The following is a 20,937-nucleotide window of genomic DNA, read 5'->3' on the forward strand; positions in this document are numbered from 1 at the left end:
GAGTAAGGATTAGGAGTTATACAATTTTATACAGTTGTGTGGTCACGTAAAATGTATGCACAGAAATGTATTTAATATGCACATAGTTCCCAGGGCATAAAGTTTTCTTATGGAATACAGCAATTCACACACAAATTTACACCTTTTTTGAGCAGGTTTAAATTTTTCTATCAGCATTTGTGTGCTGTTGGAGCTGGATTTGGGACCTCATGTAAGTGGTGTAAGCACGCTGCAGAGAAATCCTAAAGAGAGACAAGCAAGAGGACCCAGTGAGGGACATTAGTGTTAAGCAAGTCCATAGAAGTCTAGGACCACTGAAAGCATTGCAGTCCAGGGACATGCCATGTCTGCACTATTTTTCATTGCCTTTTATAAAGGCACCTTTTTTGGACTTTCTACAATATTTAATGTAGACTAGGGGTTCTCAACCCTGTCCTTGAAACACACCTAGCCAGTCAGGTTTTCAGGAATATGCATGAGATAAAATTAGAATACAATGGCAGTAGGGCATGCAAATTTATTTCCTGCATATTCATTATGGATATCCTGAAAACCTGACTAGCTAGGTGTGTCCCGAGGACTGGGTTGAGAACCCCTGGCATAGACTGAGTTCCCATACAGCTACCAGAAAAGTTCAGTTAAATTTAAATACAATTATCATGTTAAACAATATTTAAAAGGAATGCATTTGTTAAGACAGGTGGTTTTGTTTTCCCAAATTTACATCATATATTAGATGTGGCAATAATACTATAAAGGTTTAGACATTCCCATGGACATAGATTGGGCAGAGCAGGCATAAATGTGTGCTTTGGCATCTGTATGCTACAGAAGTTTGTTCTGGGTGCTGTCTTTCAATTAAAGAGAACAGAACTGTTTTCAGCCAACGTTATGCATCACGGCATGAAGTGAAATCAAGTATTAGCTGAAATTAATTTTTAACAATTTTGTCTTGTATTAGATTTTTTCCTTGAGGGGTCAGAAATAGTTGCCTTTCACTTAGGCGTTCTGTTATAAAATCAGGCTGTGGAGGATCACATAATAAGTTGAGGAGAGCGGACGTTTTTCTGTTCTTCTACAAGGGCTCCTGCTCCTTGGTGAAACAAGCGAGCAGTCTGCACTAAATTACGGCCTTCTGATTCTCCAGTGTATGGATCCATTTGTAATGCAGTCCAAGGCAGCGATGCCAGGGAAATCCAACAAAAAAGACTCTGAAGAAGCATGCGGTACCAGAGAATTCAAGATGGCGCAGACGACAGCTACTGCGCTCCTGCTTTCCACAGCAATGCAATTAAAACAGTTAACGGAGGCAGTAGAGCATGCATTGGAACCCCAGTTGGGCCAGATTTCAGAGTAGCTGTCAAGCGTTGAAGCTCTCTTGGCAGATACCACCCACCATACTGGTGAGCTAGAACAGAGGGTCTCGGTAATGGAGGATGCGAGGACTGAAACAACAACTGCTTTTACTGCCTTGCAAAAGATAGTCCGGGACCAAGCAGCACAGATAGATGACCTGGAAAATAGATCTAGGAGAGACAGTCTCCTGTGGGTATACCCGAGTCGGTCCCTGATCAAGCCTTGCCAACATTTTTGGAACACTAGATGAAAACTGAATTTGTTCTCTTGGACAGCACAAGTCCTTTGTGCTTGGAGTGAGTACATAGAGTGAGCCGTGAGCAGGAAGGTGGGACTTGGCCACATGTTATAGTTGCTAAAGTGCTTAACTTTGTTCATAAGATGAAAATATTGCGTGGATTCAGACAAAAAAGAGACACCTTGACCTATGATGAAGCACCAGTAAAAATTTTCCAAGATTATTCAATGGCGCTCTAGGAGCGCAGATGCCACTTTGGACCCATCTGCAAGGCATTACCTGAACCACAAAAGCACTTCATGCTTATCTGTCCCGCTTTCTTTAAGATATTCCACCATGGAAAGTGGCATGCTTATGGCACTCCTCTGGAGGCCCAGGACTTTTTGAAAGAACTTCAGAAATCACCTTCCTCAGACACTTAATGCATGTTTTTCTCTTCCCATACTTCAGAGCATGGAAGTCTAGATAAGGTGTTGCCTTAATGACTCTTTCAGTTCTTGGTTCTTTGTTTGAATGTGGAATTATTACTGCATTATATATGAATATGTAGATACTTTCTGTTACTTAGTGCACATTTCTTTCCATACTTCAGTGCAGGGAGGCCTTGATATGGTGTTGCTTTTTTGGCGGCCTGAGTTCCTGGCTCTTTGATTGAATATGGATTGGCATTGAGCACCAGGTTATATGTAAATACGCAGATATTTTGTTATACTTAAACCATAGGTCTCTCCATACTTCTGGGCATGGAGTCCTTGTTAAGAAGTAGCCTTTATGACTATCTAAGCTTCCTGGCCCACTGACTGAATGTAGATTTTGATTGCCATGTAATAATGCAGATATCTATAATGCAAGAGTTCAGTATATAATAAATGTTCAAGGTATTAACTTTAAAAAGTTATATATATATAAATACCGTGCAATCCGCTTAAGTGCAAGGGTCTGGGACCAAAGAAATGCATGCAGTTAACCAGAGCATGCACTTAACCATTGTGACCCAAAGAAGCTTGACATCTGATAAACATATGTACAGTACTGTTTATTATTATACGTACAGTATACAGTCTCCGTTAACTGACATTAGGCTTACTTGAAGTAATCAGTTATAGTCCTCTGTACAATCTTGGGTCTGTGAGTTCCATAGACTACATCTGCCAGACGGTAAAAACTGTCATAGCACTGGAGGAAGTGACGTCACGGAGCTGGATGGCTGCCTGAACTTCTAGCTCCTGCACTGTCTTACACCATAGAACTACCATCTGGGCTCAACCACTATAAAAATTGCAGATTGACCTACCGGCAGGTAGTGTAGTTACTACTGAACAGGATGAGCAAAACGCCGGGGTCGCAGCAACGAGAGGGGGAGCGGCATTCCACCCGACAGTTGGTGAAGAGCCTATCCCGCCGCGAGTCCCCAGAAACACGGAGATCGTCCGACTCTGATACTGCATCTTCCCATGTTGATCGTCAAAACACAGTTGCAAAAAAGAAAAGTCAAACTAAAGACTTAACGAAATGCCTTGAGGCGATCAGGGAAGAAATCAAGGCCTCGCGGTTGGAGATCCTGGAGCACGTGGACGCCATTAGCCTAGACCTGAGAGAGCTGGGCGGGCGAGTGGAGGTTCTCGAGGAACGAGTAGAGGAGCAGGCTGAAACAGCAGTGGCGATGGAATCGCGAATGTCACACTTGGTGGAGCAAGCAGAGGAATTACAGTACAAACTAGACGACCTTGAAAATCGGGGTCGTAGGCATAACCTGCGATTCCGGGGAGTACCGGAGAGTGGAGGCGGAGAAGATGTTCCTACCATTATACGTACCCTGTGCGAGAAGATTCTAGGCGAAGCTGCTGTCCCTAACGAGCTACAAATCGAGCGAGCGCATCGGTCCTTGGGCAAGGCAATGGGTAACAGACCACGAGACATAGTGGTGCGCTTCGCCTCCTACCCGTTCAAGGAGCGAGTCTGGCAGCAGGCCCGAAAAAACAACACGTTGGAGTACAACGAGGCGAGGGTCACTGTATTTCAGGACCTATCAAATTGTACACTGGCGCAAAGAAGGGCTATGAAGCCGGTCCTGGAAATTTTGCAAAAAGAGAAGATTGCTTATCGCTGGAGCTTTCCCTTTGCGGTGTGTTTCGAGCTCAGAGGCAAACAGCTTCGGTTTCGTCGAGTCCAGGACGCATGGCAGAGCCTTCATGAAGCGGGATTAACTGCAACGGCAACGCCACCGATGGGATTGGCACCAGTTACACAAGCAAAGCTCCAGAAGTGGAAGCGAGTAGGGCAGAAGTCTTCGAAGCGAGGGACCTGAGTTGGCTTGCGTAGCAATGGACTTGAGCAATATCTTAACCTTGGGACATGTAACGCAGGTTGGAATCTGGACAATGCACCAGTGGTAATTATTAATGCAGTGGTGGATGGGTGCTGGATGAGTGGGTAACATGTGCGATGGGTAAAAGAGGACGTGGGTGTAGGATTGATGCGGGGGGGGGGAGGGGATGAGTGGCTAGATGGATTAGTGTATTACTTCCCCTATAAATCCCATTCAGTGCCGAGAGGCATTGGCTGGTGGATGGTTGGAAGGGGGGAGAGGGGTGGAAGGGAGGGAATTGGGGCATATCATGGGAGGTTAGAGATGGGGAGAGGGTGGAATAGAAGGGTAGGGAGGGGGGAGGGGGTTGAAGTGTTGCTAGGGGATAAGGTTAGAGTCAATGGGGATATGATCTGGAGGATGGTTCTACAAACAATGATTGAATATACAGTTATTTGGAATGCAAACTTAAAGTTAAAAATGTTGGTAACATGTTCATTTTGAATTAACTTATGAATACTGACTTAAAGGTATTGTCTTATAATGTAAAGGGCCTTAATATGCCCCAAAAAAGGCAGAAAATATATAAAGAGCTGCAACAGCTCAAGCCACACGTGGTCCTTCTGCAGGAGACACACCTTCAGCGTAGATATGAAAAACTTCTCTCCTGCTCGGGTTACTCTGGGGTCCAATGTGCTTCCACGGAAGCTTCTAAAACTTGTGGGGTGGCAATTATGATTCATTCATCAGTTGGGGCGCAGGTACTGGCAGTAAAGAAAGACCCGGGAGGACGCTTTATTTTTATGCATGTTCAGATTAAACAAGTGGACTTAACGATAGCATCTATATATGCCCCTAACTCTGGACAGGTTGAATTTTTTGCAAAGGTGAGGAACTCCTTGGCGGGGTTTGTACGGGGTTCGTTAATAATGGGAGGTGATTTTAATGCAGTTATGAACCCTGCCCTGGATCGATCTGGTTCTCCTAAAATAGACGGAGGGAGGAAGGAGGCATTGGCCTTAGAATCCATGGTGCATTCCCTGGGAACGCTAGACTTGTGGAGGTTGACACACAGGGCGGTTAAAGATTACACATTTCATTCTAGAGTTCATGATTCATACTCCCGCATAGATTACATATTTGTAGATGTGGCACTGGTGGAGAGGGGGCCATCGGCGGGACTGGGCAGTGTAACAATCTCAGACCATGCTCCAATATGGGTTACCCTACCAACCATAAGAGCCGAAACTAAAGAGAGGAGATGGACTTTAAATACTAGTCTACTGTATGAGCCTGAGGTGGAGGCGGGTTACCGAGCAATGTTACAGGAGTACCTGGAGTTCAATATAGACTCAGGGCCCCCTCTTGCTACTATTTGGGATGCTCTGAAAGCTGTTTCCAGGGGGTACTTTTTGAAAATTGCTAGTAAGCGAGCAAAGATACGTAGGCAACAAATAACACGCTGCCTGGAGCGCATACGTCAACTTGAAGGTCAGCACAAAGTTGACAAGTCACCCCAGATCATGCAACAATTGAGCGGGGAGAGGATGAAATTAGATTCTATCTACTCAGAACACCTTAGTATGTTGCAGGCAAAGTATAAGGCAGGAGCTTACGAATTTTCTAACAAGGCAGGTAGGCTCCTTGCAATAAAATTGCGCAGGCAAAAAGTGGATAGAACGGTGCAACAAATACGGGATGAGCACAATACGGCGTTATTTACATCTGAACAGATCCGTAATCGTTTTGCGGAATTTTATACAACACTATATGCCCAAGAGATAAATCCAACTAGGGAAGATATTGAGGAATACTTAGAGAACTGTCCGCTATCTCCGCTGGCAGTTAGTCACAGGGACTCGCTTGAAGAGGCAGTTACGCCTCTTGAGGTTCAGATGGCCATTAAAAGCCTACCAGCGAATAAATCCCCGGGGTTGGATGGGCTTCCCAATGAATTTTATAAGAAGTTTGCTTCTGACCTGGCCCCGTTGCTTGCAGACCTCTTTAATCGGGTGGGAAGGGGTGGAGCTTTGCCCCTCTCAACGATGGAGGCATGGATCGCGGTGGTGCCCAAGCCGGACAAGGATCCAATGGAATGTGGATCATATAGGCCAATTTCGGTCCTGAATGCAGATGTCAAAATCCTGGCAAAGGTTCTGGCAAATAGACTTGGGCCTATAATGCCGACGCTCATTCACCCAGATCAAGTGGGATTTGTGGCCCATCGTAAGGCCATGGACAATATTAGACGAACTTTAGATCTCATGTTTTTTGCGAAGAGAAATCAAAAGCCGTTATGCCTTCTTAGTTTAGATGCTGAGAAGGCTTTTGATAGAGTCCACTGGTCTTTTATGTATAAGGTATTGGAGGTTATGGGGTTTGGTGCTCAATTTAGGCGGTGGATCGAGGCATTTTATGTAGCTCCTAAGGCGTGTGTCAGAGTGAATGGGAGTAACTCCGCTTTGTTTACCTTGCACAGAGGGACAAGACAAGGGTGCCCGCTCTCGCCGCTATTGTTTGCTATGGTCATTGAACCATTTGCAGCAAGAGTGCGGGCAGATCCGGGCATCTCGGGGGCCAGAATAGCGGACACCATGCATAAGATGGCCCTTTTTGCGGACGATATTTTGTTGTATGTTACTCGCCCTGAGACCGCTTTCTCTACCCTAATGCACCTTATGAAGGAATACTCTGCTGTGTCGGGGTTTAAGGTCAACATGACCAAGTCGGAGGCGTTGAACGTTACGCTTCCGACAAATGTAGTGGCATCTCTGAAAACATCGACTCCTTTCAGATGGGCATCTAAGCGTATCAAATACTTGGGGGTTAGTATAACATCTGATCTTTCTGAACTATTCGCAGCTAACTATACGGGACTGGTTGGTAAGATAAAGGCAGACCTGGAAAGATGGGGGGAACAGGAATTTTCTTGGTTTGGGCGAATAGCAATAGTTAAGATGAACGTGCTACCGAGATTGCTATACTTGTTTCAAGCGCTGCCTGTGATGATGCCCAGACGTTTCCTTGCTTCCTTGCAGGATTCTATAATGCGTTTCGTCTGGGCAGGTAGGCGTCCGCGTTTAGCACGTAAGCTTCTCTATCAAGACAAGAGAAGAGGGGGGTTAGGTGTCCCGAATCTTATCTGGTATTATAGGGCTGCCCAGGGGAAGGCTGCTATTGAATGGTACCAGGGATATCCTGATAGACAGTGGGTGTGTATGGAACAGCATGCCTTGGGATCGATGCCACTGGGGGCGATTATGTGGGTGCCTAAGAAGTTCCGGGAGATAGGGGAGGGGGTATGTCCGTCCATGTGTGTCACCTTCCACTACTGGGATAGTCTATTTCCTAGGGGGCAGTGTGTCCTTACAAAGATGTCACCTATAGCGTTCAACCCATTGTTCTTGCCTGGGACTGAAGTTGGACCGTTTACACGATGGTATAAAGGGGGGTTGAAGACCTGGGGACAATTAATGGAAAATGATTCAATAATGTCATTTACGATGCTGCAAGCCCGATATGATATCGGGGATGGAGATGAATTTGCGTACCATCAACTTAAACATCTCCTTACAACAAAAGCGATCAGTCAGGTCTTTCAACGGGACACACTAGAAGTGGAAGAGATATGTGCTAAGGCTGTTTCTTCCAGGGGATTGATTGGCCGTATATATAGAAGCATTAATGCGCAGGGTGCTCGATACACTCTACACAGGTCTAGTTGGGAGCGGGAGCTGGGTGTGGCCCTGGAGGGGACCGAGTGGGAGAGAATAGAAAGAGGGGCGATAGGTGTGTCTGTACATGTGCCCCTCAAGGAGAATGCGGTGAAGGTGCTATTTCGGTGGTATCTTACTCCGGACCGTATTCGGCGCATTTTCCCTGGTACATCGGGCCTGTGCTGGAGAGGATGTGGGCAGCAGGGGACTATGGGTCATGTGTGGTGGAGCTGTATCAAAGTACGAGCTTACTGGAAATCAGTTCAGACCAGGTTGCAGAAATGGGTGGGATGTGCAGTTCCATGGTCCCCTGAGTTTTTCTTGTTTACTGCAAGATTGGAGGGCTTAAAAATGCATCAGCGGATCTTGGTGCGGCAGGCATTAGGGGCTGCAAAGATAGTCATAGCATCGCATTGGAAGCAGACAGGGGTTCCTTCAATCAAAAAATGGCTTCATAAGTTAAAATATATTTGTGAGATGGAACGATTGCTTGCTGAAAGAAAACACCAGTTAAATAGATGGCATTCCGTTTGGGAACCGTTATCCAAAGATTAAGAATAATGATCTAACCTGTTAACTGTATAAAATAAGATATGGTAGTGACTGGGAGGATGTGGGTGGTAGGGGAGGGGGGGTAGTTGGGGGGAAGGAGGCCTTATTGATAAATATAATTATAGAAAATGTATCTTAAAACATTGAAGTTTACAGAGGTTTAAATATGATGATACTGGATGACGTACTGGAATGCAAAAAGGAATGTTACATTTGTATGTTTAAAAAATATTGGTAGTTTACTTTGTTTGAAATGTATGAGGCAAAATTGTATTGTTGTCCTGTTCAATAAAGACTTCATGCAAATAAAAAAAAAAAAACTGTCATAGCACTGACATCCAGTGGCCTCCAGATAGGCCCACACGGTATTGAGACTCTCCAGCGCTCTTGCAAAAGTGACAGGAGGAGGTTGTTGAATTTCGTCAGCATGTGCCTCGCTGCTCATTTCTTCATCTGTTCCATCATCAGCTGTTGTTGCCTATGTGTAGGCGCATATTTCGACATCAGTGCTGTCTTCAGCTGTTTGTAGATCATAATCAACAGCTACATAGCAATGGAACTCCTCTTCAGTAACACCGGCTGGGATGTCAATAACCTCGTCATCTGACGCGTTTGCAACAGCTGCATCTGTTTCGTCCCTCTCCACATCCTTAACAAAGCTTGCCCGCTTGTAGCAGTTCACAATGGTTGCCTGTGTAACATGATTCCAGGCTTCTTTCTGCATATGTAGGGAATCCAACAGTGATAGATTACGAACCAGTTCAACAGCACGTTTATCCTTGCCAGTCTGGTCATCCATAACGCTCATCAGACGACGTAGCACAAGAGCCTGATAATGTTGTTTGAAATTGGCTATTAAGCCCTGATCCATAGGTTTGATCAGAGAGATAGTGTTTGGTGACAGGAAGACCACCTTGATGTTAGACAGCCTGACATCATCCCTGTGTGCAGTACAATTATCACAAAGCAGCAAAATCTGATGCTTTTGTGCCCGCATTCTAGTGTCTAACTTCTTTAGCCACTGCTTCCAAATTTCCCCAGTCATCCATGAATTTGCGTTAGCCTCGTATGACACAGGAAGTCGCTTAACTTTCTTGAAGCAACGGGGCTGTTTGCTCTTTCCAATGACGAGAGGGGTTCCAGCTTCTCACTCCCATCCATATTGCAGCAAAGGAGGATCGTCAGTTGGTCCTTCAACGTTTTACCTCCAGTAGTTTCGGCATGTTTGAATGCAAGTGTTCCATCAGGAATCGCTCGCCAGTAGAGACCGTTTTCGTCAGCATTGAAAATGTCCCGAGATGCAAACTCATTCAAGATAGGAAGAACTGAAACAACCCAATTTTCAACACCAAAGTCATCAGCGTCTTGTTTCTCACCATGCTGTTTCTTGAATTTGATGCTGTTCCTCTCCTTCCATCTTTCCAACCATCCAACAGTGGCTTTGAATTCAGTTAGTCCAAGACTTTCAGCTAGCTGGTTAGCTTTCTCCATAAGCAGTGGACCACTGACAGGAAACTGTCTGCTCCTGACTCGAGAAAACCACGAAGAAGAGCATCTTCTACCTCTTCAGCTTTTCCTGCCCGTTTTCTAATTTTTTAAGAACTTCTATTCGTTCAGCTAGTGTTAAAGTCTTATAGTTCTGCTGCCGTGACAACAACCCCGGTGTACACTCTAACAACATTCCTTTGCTTATTCTGCCTGTGGCAGTTAAAGAGGCAGTAAATTTGAAATCTTTTTGGTTGTCACGCGTCAATCGGCTTCCATATTCCATGCATGCGCTTATGCGGAGTCGAAAGACTCCGCTGCAGAGGAGCGGTCTTGAACCATGCATATAAGTGAATCTTGCACTTATCAGTGGTGCGCTAAAACGAAGTTTGCCCCCATAGAAATTGATGGTGCCAAAAATGGGACCGAAGTACGGCATGCAGTTAAACAGAGCATGTGCTTATCCGACGTGCACTTAAATGGAGTGCACTGTGTGTGTGTATATATATATATATATATGTGTGTGTGTGTGTGTGGTATGTGCGGGGGTGCACCCATGATCATTTTCCCATTCACTGTTGTGGTAGGGAACCTTCGGGCTACTATGGGGGGGGGGGGGTTAGGGGTTTGGATTGGGGAGGGGGGAAAATTCTGGGGGAGGTTGGGAAGGGAAGGTAGGGTAAGTGTGATTATAGGGCATGTCAGGCTCAAGATAACACTTGGGGAATTGGCAGCTGAATTCAGACAAGGCATTACTGTGACTGGATTGAACATCTCACATAACTTAGGGGAGGGGTTCTGCACTGAATTTTCTTTCTTGGCCTCCAGGCCAAAAGAGGTGTCCTTTCTAGACAGTGGGTTCAGTTTGGCGGGGCCCGGGTATGCGCAGTTTATTACATGGAATGTGGGTGGAATTACATCTCCTGTAAAATGCACAAAAATCTTGTCCGCATTGAAATGACACGGAATAGATATTGCATGCTTTCAGGAGTCACGCCTCACGGAAGGTGAATACCAGAAGTTAAAAAGATCATGGATTGGAGAAGTCTATTCTGCTTCTTCTCCGGGTCAGGGGGAGGGGAGTGGCTATTTTAATTCAGAAGGGATTGGCCTGCAAAGCAGAATTGGTAGCAAGAGACTCCGTGGAGAGTTTTGTGATGTTGCATCGCTGGCTCCACAGCACAGAATTTCTCATTTTGAACCTAATAAATAAATAATAAACAGGCGGCTGTCAGCGACTGTCCTGCTCTTAGAATCACAATTGCTGAAAGCTAAAAATAAGTATATAGGCGTAGGTCCTGCCCAGTTACACGGGAGCAGTTCCATGCCACCCAGGTGGCCCTGAACTCTTTATTAAATGAACGAGCAACACAGTCACTTCTATTCCGTAAATTTCAATTTCAGAATTTTGGAAATAAGTCCGGGGCGCCTGCTTGCATACTTGGTTAGATATTGTGTGTGTGTGTGTGGGGGGGGGGGAATCATGGGCGATTACCCGCAGACAAATACTCAACAAAAGTGAGGATATATCTCAAATTTTTACCCAATACTTTATGCAGCTAGACCAGGTCTCTCTGAGTGCTTGTATTGAGGCAGCGGGGCTCCCACACCTGACTCCTCAGGAGACACAGCAGTTTAAAATTCCCCTCACTGTAAAGGAGATACAATTTGTCATTAAACCACTGAAGTTTTATTCTGCTCCTGATCCTGATGGCTTCTCGGGAGAGTTTTATAAAATGTTACCTCCAGAGTTTCTAGGGCCTCTTTCCGCATTCTGTGAAGACGTTATAGTCGATGGTGAGTTCCTACAGCACGCTAACTCAGCCTTAGTGTCTTTGATTCTGAAGCCTGGATGGCTAGTGGATCGGTTGGACTTGTGTTGTCCTATCTCCCTTCTCAGTGTAGATCTTAAAATCTTGGCAAAAGTATTGGCAGAGCATTTGGTGGGGATTCTTCGCCGATTAATGGGCAGAGGACAGGTTGTCTTTATTCATCATTGCCAGTCGGTAGGTATCATACGTTGCTTATTGTTAGCTATGGCGCATTGTCAACATGGAAAGATACCCTCTCGGGTAGTAAGCCTGGATGCCAAGAAGGTTTTTGATAAAGTGGGCTGGGACTACTTATTTCAAGTATTACATCACATTGGATTTGGGGGTTAGTTTTATTGAGCCTTGCAGACACTTTATTCTGCCCCAATGGCTTCTATATTAATGAGATATGAGCCCTATCCTTTCCGATTTGCTGGGGCCCATGCCAGGGGTGTCCTTTGTCCTCAATATTATCCTTGGAACCCCTGCTGCGTGTCCTGAAGACCGCGGTGGGGGGTTTGGGGGTGGAACTGGGAGAAGACAACGTTAAAACCCTTGTTTTTGCAGATGACTTGTTAGTGGTTTGACCAATCCTAATAGATCTCTGCCCAACTTGCTTCACATAATTCAGCAATTTGGTCAGTTCTCAGGCTTTACCTTAAATCTGCGGAAGTCGCAGGCGCTCTCAGTTCTTCCAGGCACGAAACAACAATGGGTAGGGACTTTTCCATTAGCATGTGTGGAAGACTCCCTTAAATATTAGGAGTATATATTCCTTATGATTTATCTCAACGTTAGTCAATGAACATTTCAACAATTACTTAATGATATTTGTACAAAGTGCAAGCTTAGCGGGCCTTCCCAGTTTCATTGTTGGGGCGTATGGCACTGTTTAACATGTTTATCATTCCTCGCTGGCTTTATGTTTTTCAAATCTTACCCCTGTATCTTAAAAATTCAGATGAGAAAAGGTTAAATCAATGTCTACAGATCCCTGTGGCATATTGGGGTCTTGGACTATTGAATTTGTATCGCCAGTGGAATGAGACATATCAATGACTGATTTTGCTCAACACAGGACTTCTCTGCCACAGCCTTGGAAATGCAACTGTCTCCCGACGTTCATATCATCTGTCTGTTATGGTGGGAGGGCACATTCCTCTGGTATTGCGTCACTCATCTATTTTTCTGACAGCTAAAGCAGTTTGGCAATGGATATGTCGACATCACCACTTCTTTTCAAAAGTGGCCCCTTCCTGGCTGTGTGTGACAACCCAGCCTTTCCTCCTGGTTGCCATTATGCCGCATTTCGCAGATGGAGGCATTTAGGTGTTGTTTATCTGTTACATGTGGTGACTGAGGAGGGTCGGATCAAACCGTTCATCAACCCGCAAAAGGAATTTTCAATACCAGCAACAGACATTTTCTATTATTAACAGTTATGACACTGTCAATAGCTTGCCCTGTATGGACCTAGCCGAAGATGTTCAAGAGGAACTCTCCACAGTGTATACTTTAGGAGCACAACAAGAGGTACCCCTCTCCTTTCACCATCATCACATTAGAGACACTACACCAGAACTTAATTTTGCACATTGGCCACCCTTTTGAGTGCGGACCTTGGCATCTCCATATCAATCCAACACTTCAAGGCCTATGTTCTGTTGCTGCATGGGCAATTGATGGTATCATCTCACTGGGAACTCCAATATAAGTTTGCCTTGCAACTGTATGTGCCTCCAAGGTGAGCCTTTCATATGAGATTGTCTTCCACTGGTTCCTGCTTGAAATGTCATGGAGAGGGAGCTGAGTTGGAACACATGTTTTGGTCCTGCCCCTTGATCAGTGCTTTTTGGAGAGGCCTCTTGCACCAGGTTTCGCAGCTTTGGGCGGTTGGTTGGCATTATGATCCTTTGTTTCTCTTTTTCCAACCGCGTCTGGGTCCACCAGTTCCTCATTTCCAGGAATTTGTGTCATGAGCTATCATCATGGCCAAAAGAGTAATTTTATTGGAGTGGCTTTCAACATGCGGCCTTTTCCTAAAACAGTAGCGTAGCCAAATGTTTATGCTAATGAGAATGGAGCAGCTGGGAGTTTGAGACTTTTTCTCGGCTACTGGCCTATAGTTTCAACACAGATGGTCCCCATTTTGGACGACCATGTCTCCAGTGGTGAAAAGTCGGCTGCTGAACATTTGACCAACTCAGGATTGTTTTGAATATGAGCTAGCTACGTAAAGGGCGAGAGGGGGGGAAGGGATGGGTGGTTGGGATGGGGATATATTGTATAGCCACAGTTATTGTTTCTTATCAGATGTCGACTGTTTTCCAGTTGTGGTTTAATAAAAATGATTTGAAACATAAAATCAGGCTCTAAGTGACTGCCTTTTTTTTTCATTAGCAGAAATATTTTAAATACTGAAATGTGCAGTGCAAAGCAGTAACTTGTATGCATTGCAATACCTACTGCTTCCAAATATGTGATTCTGCCAGTTGACTAGAAAAGAACTGTAACCCTACAAAATTTCAGCATGAACATTTTTATTGTGCTTGCAGAGGAATGAAGGAGGGTGGTACCTTTTTCTAGAAGAATATAAGCAAATACTTTTAATAATACACACTGCAAATTAAGAAGCAGGAGTATAGGCAATACTAGTAATTTTTTTGTTTGTTTTAGGTGACATCTGCCAGCAGTTCACCAAAGAAATGTTTGAAATGTACCAGGGCTATGCACATTACAGATCCTGGACTTTTGAAATCCTGAACTATACAACATCTGAGTACGGTATGATAAGGAAATATGTTCCCTTTGTACCCACCTATATTAGATGAGAGAATTTTGTGACTTACCTTAAATTTCATTTCCAGGTGGATTGCATCATGCAGCTGCCCGAGTTTCAGGGGAAAGTGTTTATAAACGTTTGAAGTTTGAAGGAGGGACACATAGAGTTCAACGAATCCCTGAAGTTGGCCTCTCTTCCAGAATGCAGCGTATTCACACTGGTACAATGACGGTTATTGTCCTTCCTCAGCCAGATGAGGTAACCCAAATAGCAAATTAACGGGGTCTTCAAGTCTTATTATTATTAACCTTTGTATAGCGTTACCAGACGCACGCAGCGCTGAACACCTGACATAGAGAGACAGTCCCTGCTCAATAGAGCTTATTTTCATTAGTTTGGGCATACAAGGTTTGGGGTCAATGGAAAAGTGCCTTTACTTATTAGGCTGCATCAAAGTGTAATCTTGAGCTTTCAAAGGAGATTGTCATTGCTCATTTCTGTTTTTAGTGGGGGGGGGAGGTCTCCATCCAAACCCCCCCCCCCCCCAAACCCTACAGATTTATATACTTTGGAGGTAATTCTATATAGGTTACTTAAAGTTAGGTGTCAAAATGCTGGGCACTAAGCTCGAATTCTATTTTGGCAATTAAGCGTGTAATTGCCATTACAGAATACTAGTGTAACACCTCATTTTAGTGCCTCACGTTAGTCACAAGCACTTACACCATGTGAATAACTGATGTACCTAAATTCTGGCAGTTAGGCGCAAAACTGACAGTATTCTATAACTTAGTGCTTAATTGCATGGCATGCCCCTGACCCCTCCCAGGTCTACACCCCCTTTGCAGCTGCACACCATAGAATCTTAAAAACATAAGAACAGCCATACTGGTTCAGATCAATGGTCCATCTAGCCCAGTATCCTGCTTCCAACAGTGGCCAGTCCAGGTCACAAGTACCTGGCAGAAACCCAAATAGTAGCAACATTCCATGCTACCAGTCCCAGGGCAAGCAGTGGCTTCCCCATGTCCATCTTAATAACAGACTATGGACTTTTCCTCCAGGAATTTGTCCAAACCTTTTTTTAAACCCAGATACACTAACTGTTGTTACTACATCCTCCGGCAATGAGTTCCGTCCCCTAGTCTTTGTACTTTTTGAAAGAGTTAAAAAAATTGATTAATTTCTACTCACTAAGTTTATAGAAAAAAGTTTATAGGGGCATTTGTCAATTACGTGCGTAACAATAAATTAGTGCCAATTAGTGCTTGTTAAAGCCAAATATTGGTAGCACCAATTAAATAGAGAACAAAAAGGCTCAAATGATGTTGGTCAAAGGTGGTTCCCGCTGCATATAACTAAACTTGAAAAACAATTGTAAAAACAGCCCAACATGTTTCGGCATCCAGAGCTCCTTTATTACCAGATTATAAGGATACATTTGAACTGCCTAAAGTAGATGCTTTCATTACAGCAGTTACTGAGTGGAGTGGAGGAGTAGCCTAGTGGTCAGTGCAGCGGACTTTCATCCTGTGGAATTGGGTCCATCAGTACCCTTCTTCTTTCTTTGGTAATCTCAAAACTTGACTACTGCAGTTCCCTCTATTCTGGTCTGCCCTTGTACTCCTTAAAGCGTCTTCAACTTATGCAATCAACAGCAGTTAAAATCATTCATTGTGCACACCACTTTGATCACGTCACTTCACTTCTCTGCCTTGGACGCTGGTTGTCTCTTTCCGTATCCGCTTCAAGCTCCTTTTGCTAGTTTTCAAAGGGCGCCTCCCTTCCACACCTGCTTATTTGCAACAGCTCCTGATTTCTTAGTCTCCATCCCATCTCCTACGCTCCATTTCTGATCACTTGTTGTGTGTCCCCTCACCTACCGCTCTTCACCTTACAATCTCTCACGACACTGCTTTTAGCTATCTGGGCCCAAAGTTCTGGAACTCTCTTCTCCCCTTCGGTCCACCCCCTCCCTCCCTTCCTTCATTTAAAATCTTTCTTAAGACTCACCTTTTTTCCATGGCTTTTGAAACTTCCCCCTCCTAGGGCCTCCCTTGACCTCCCTTCTGGCTCTCATCTGCAGTGTAATATGAAATTTCTTTTGCTTTTGCAAACCACTTAGTTGCCTGTTTGGATCTATTTTGAGGTATATCAAGCCAGAATAAGTAAATAAGTGGCCCAAGAGGCCTTGGCTTGCAGATCTACAACCACCATTTCAGCTTCCTCAAGAGAGGGAGTTGATTCAAGATGTGATCATGGATCTGTCGCTTTTCTTCTGTCTTATGGCCTGGCTGTTGAACAGTTGTGCCTCAAATAGAAGGGTTGCTCAGATGAAGTGATAGCTATTTTTTGTAAGCTAGAAATAGATCCTCTTCAGTGACATATGCTAGGGTCTGGTAGGTTCAAAGCTTGGTGTGTTGAATATGCAGTCTCTCCTTTTTCAGTTTCCCTCACCCACATTTTAGCCTGTTTTCAAGATTGGTCTTCAGAAGGATTTGGTTCTAGGTTTCTTAAAGGTTCAGGTAATACCTCCTTGCTTTCTTTCAAGCTTGTTTACAGAAGTTCTCTCTAGCAGCTCACCCTGATAGTTTATTTTCTCATAGGAGTCAATAGTCTCAGGCCTCCTCTCAGATCTGCTTGTCCAGAATGGAATCTGAATTTCTTACTCAGATTGTTAGGTTGTTCTCCTTTTTAGCCTCTTAAAAGAGCTTTGCTTAAAGATCTCATGTTGAAAACAGTTTTTCTTCTAGCTATTTCTTCAGAATGCAGAGTTTGAGTTCCAGGCTCTTTTTCTTCTAGAGATCCTTTCCTGCACGTTACAGAAGCTGGAGTTTCTATAAGGACAGTGCTATCATTCTTTCCAAAAGAGGTCTTTCCTTTACATGTGAATCAGCTGGTGGTTCTCCCTTTTCAAAGGGAAGATTATGGTCATGAATATAAGGCTTTGCATTTGCATGATGTTAAACGAACACTTGTGAGATACTTAAGAGGTGACTAATGATTTTCACAAATCAGGCAGGTTATTTGTCCTTTTGGGGGATAATGAAAAAGGTTTGGCAGCTTCTATGGCTACAATTTCCTGTTGGCTAAAAGACATCATTTGTTCAGCCTATATTCTTCACAGCAAGCAACTCCCCCCCACCCCCCACCCCAAAGGTTTGAAAGTTCAGTCCACTATCCAGCTAGACACCTCATGGGTAGAGGTTCGAGCATTATCTCTAATAATTTGCAGAGTAGTGACTTAGTCCTCTTTGCTTATCTTTGTTAAGTACTAGATGTGGCAGCAAGAGAAGAGGCTGCATTTGGAACAGACATTTTGAGGGTGGAGATCAGAATCCCTCCCATCTTGAAAAATGCTTTATTACATCCCACAGCTTCTGGACTGGTCTGGTAGGACTCAAGGAAAGAAAATTAGCAAGTAAAGTTTAAATCTTTGTTTCCTTATCGTCCTTAATATACCAGTACAGATTCCTTCCCTTCTAGAATTTGTTGGCTGTTATTAGTTTTTGCCTTATGTGTTCTTTAGATGTTTCATTAAAAAAATAAATACTATACTTGATTATTATTATAACAGAGTTGAAGGGAATATATAACCCTACTTAAATGTTTTCACAGCATTTTATTGCTTGGTTATTCAAAATACTAAGGAGCTTCAGCTGTACAGTGCCCTTAGATAAAAGTTCTTAGTACTTTGCCCTTTATGTCCATCTGCTGGTCGACAGGCATAACCCATTGCTTCTGGACTGGTCTGGCAGGACTCAAAGAAAATTAGCCAGTAAGGTATTTTCCCTGGTTGTTTTGGCAACCAGTGTATATTTGGCATCTACAGTAATCTTCTCCTACATCAAGGAACAATATTCAAATCATGCATCTTTGTTTTAGGCCCTACAGTCTTCCCTGGATTCGCTCAGATCAGTTTACAACTCACAAAGGTATCCAACCTTCCATTATTCCTGAGAATGAAAGTAGGTACGCTGTATAGCACTATTCATAGCCTAGTAATTAGAGAACTTAAACTTCTCCCCAAGATTTTGGATACACCCATGTGATGGCCAAAAATGTATCCCATGATGCGTGGTATCCTTTTTTTTTTTTGTATTTGACTCTTCTAACTGTACAGGAAGACTTCCCACTAGTATAAGATTGGTCATCTGCTAAACATTTAGGATAAATTCTGATTGTTCATCTTTAATCCAAATGATCTAACATACACCCCCTCAAACTATTCTCTTCCTTAAACTATAGAAGGTAGGGAGTTGAGACCAACTAACATGGCTGTCAAATAAGCGGTAGCTCTGTAGATATCTGGATATCTGTACAGCACAGTGTATGCTTTGTAGTGCCATATAGGTAGGAAAAAACCGACAGTGGTTTTTTCGTCTGTAAAGGGTATGAACTCGAAGTATATTGGAAATGCTCATTCAGATTCCAAGGGGCTAGAATCTGGAATAAGCTTTATACTATCCCCTGGATTCTATATAGCTCGCCTAGAGATCTGCACCAAAATTGACACAGATTCTATAACAATGCATGTAACCAATGGTGCGCTGGAAAATTTTTAACAACAGGCTCTCTTTCTCTGGGCATAGCCAGCCGTACAATTTGGAGTGGGCCCGGGGTGCCTAGGGCAGGGGCAACGCATTCCTCACTCTCCCTTCCATGCGGGCACGCTAGGCATACCTTTGCTGGCAGGGATGCCGACCATCTTTTTCTTTTCATATAGGCAAAGGAAAAAAAAAAGATTTTAAATGTTCCTAGGTTTCAACCTAATTCATGTTTAATGTGGGATATAAATGTCATAAATAAATAGATAGAAACTCTGGATGTTGAGCAGCTGATTCTCATATCATGATGTCTGTTTTAGTGGCCCTTTATTAGGAGAAAAAAATCTCTGCACAAACAGTGCTAGTGTGTCCCTATAACCAGCCCCTCCAAATGACACACTGATTACGATTTACAACAAATTACTACTCTACCTATGAAAAGTTATTCTGTTGTTATGCTTCCTCTGTGTACATCCGTAGGCTGCACAAGCTGGCATATTTGAACATATAAGTGAGATTAAATAAAAATGCTACCAACATTACAGAATGACAATGTGGATGCAGCAGCTCGAAGGACTGTTTGCTTTTGTTTTGAATGTTCGGGGATGACGGCTGTGTGGGGAAGGGAAAAGAGGGACAATCCTCCGTGGATTCAACTTTTTTTACTTCACGCGTCTCCTGTTTTCAATCTGACATCCTTGGGCTGCAGCTCTGTATGCACTGCTGCCAGCTTCCTTCCTCCTCCTGGGTCGGTACTGCGGCGTCCCGAAGGAACCACGAACTGCAACTCTCACGCGGCAGGCAAAACAAAAAACATCATGAAACTGTGCACAGGGCCGTAGCCCTGCACGCGCTGCTGCTGGCTTCCTTCCTCCTCTCTCCCCTAAGAATCATGTAACTTCCTGTTTTGGAGAGGGAGGAGGAAGGGAGCTGGTTATGGCCCTGTCTATGGTTTCATGCTGTTTTCTTGTTTTGCCACTGCGAGGGTCGGAGAGGAGGACAGCAAATGAGATACCCAAGCCACAGGGCAGCTGGATGCCGGTGACACCACCAGGAGGGGAGCTGAGTCACCCCAGCCCAAATTTTGGGAGTCGGTTGTTAAAGTTTAACAACCAGCTCCCAAAATTCTTTTAAAAAATAACAAATGGCTCTGGTGAGCCGGTGCGAGCTGGCTGCAGCACACCACTGCTCGTAATTTAACAATCTTAACATGCTAATGAGCACTGATAACAGCACTCAACAAGAAATAATGAGCACTAATTGGCACTGAATAGAATTTAGGCACACAAGTCACTAAGAGTATTCTGTAACGATATGCGCTGAACTTCTAATGTGTGCAGGCAAAAAGGGGCATGCTAATAGGTGGGGAAATGGGCATTTTGTGGGCATTCTGAAATTTACACGCCTAGTTATAGAATATGGCTTAGTGTTCCTAAATCTACGTGCTGGGATTTACACCACATTTTCATTGGTGTAAATGGATGCACATAGATTTAGGTGCTGAAATATTAACTAAGCGTATTCTATGATCGACGCCTAAATCTAGGCACTGATTATAGACTACACTTAGCACTGATTCAGCACCAATTTTTTTTTAGGCGTCATATATAGAATCTCCCCCTATATGGCTATAGGTGGAATAGAAACAATTGAACAGAATAGAATAAATGTGGTGGTGGTGTAGTGATAGAAATTTTTTAAAATAGTTGTAATTGTTTCTAGCACAAATACCCCTATTCCTGAGCAGGCTGAGTATCAGCGTTATCCATGCTTGTTTCAAGGGATATTAAGCTCTCTCAAAAAGGGAAGTATTTCCAACCCACAATTATAAATGGTCACAAAATGAAGAGAGCTACAGGATGTTAGCATCACAGGAGCTCCCAAACACATGCAATGAAAACCCTTGGCCTTCTTAGAATTTTTGAAACCAAATGTCTGATGACCAGTATAGTCACATGACCCATTTATGTGAATAAACTGCTGTCTTGGAAGAACAGCTGTTAAAGGTAAGCAACTTTGCTTTGGTATGAGTTTTGATACTGTATGTCATGTTATCCCAGATCTAATAATGACAACATTGAGTATTTCTAAGAAAAATACAGTCAACCAAACAATATAGTTTTATTTTTACAGTTAAATAAT

General features: G+C 43.7%; 1 protein-coding gene across 4 annotated transcripts in view; it reads left to right on the plus strand.

Annotated features, from left to right (window-relative positions):
• MTRF1 (mitochondrial translation release factor 1) overlaps positions 1-20,937 on the plus strand; it is an 89,655-nt gene that overhangs the window by 45,515 nt on the left and 23,203 nt on the right. For all 4 annotated transcript variants that reach the window (XM_030200552.1, XM_030200550.1, XM_030200548.1 and 1 more), the window contains exons 5-6: positions 14,143-14,250; positions 14,334-14,506. In XM_030200552.1, coding sequence (XP_030056412.1) covers positions 14,143-14,250; positions 14,334-14,506 — 281 coding nt within the window. The remainder of the gene's footprint in view (positions 1-14,142; positions 14,251-14,333; positions 14,507-20,937) is intronic.

The sequence above is a fragment of the Microcaecilia unicolor genome, chromosome 4 (assembly GCF_901765095.1).
Source record: "Microcaecilia unicolor chromosome 4, aMicUni1.1, whole genome shotgun sequence".
Classification (NCBI taxonomy): Eukaryota; Metazoa; Chordata; class Amphibia; order Gymnophiona; family Siphonopidae; genus Microcaecilia; species Microcaecilia unicolor.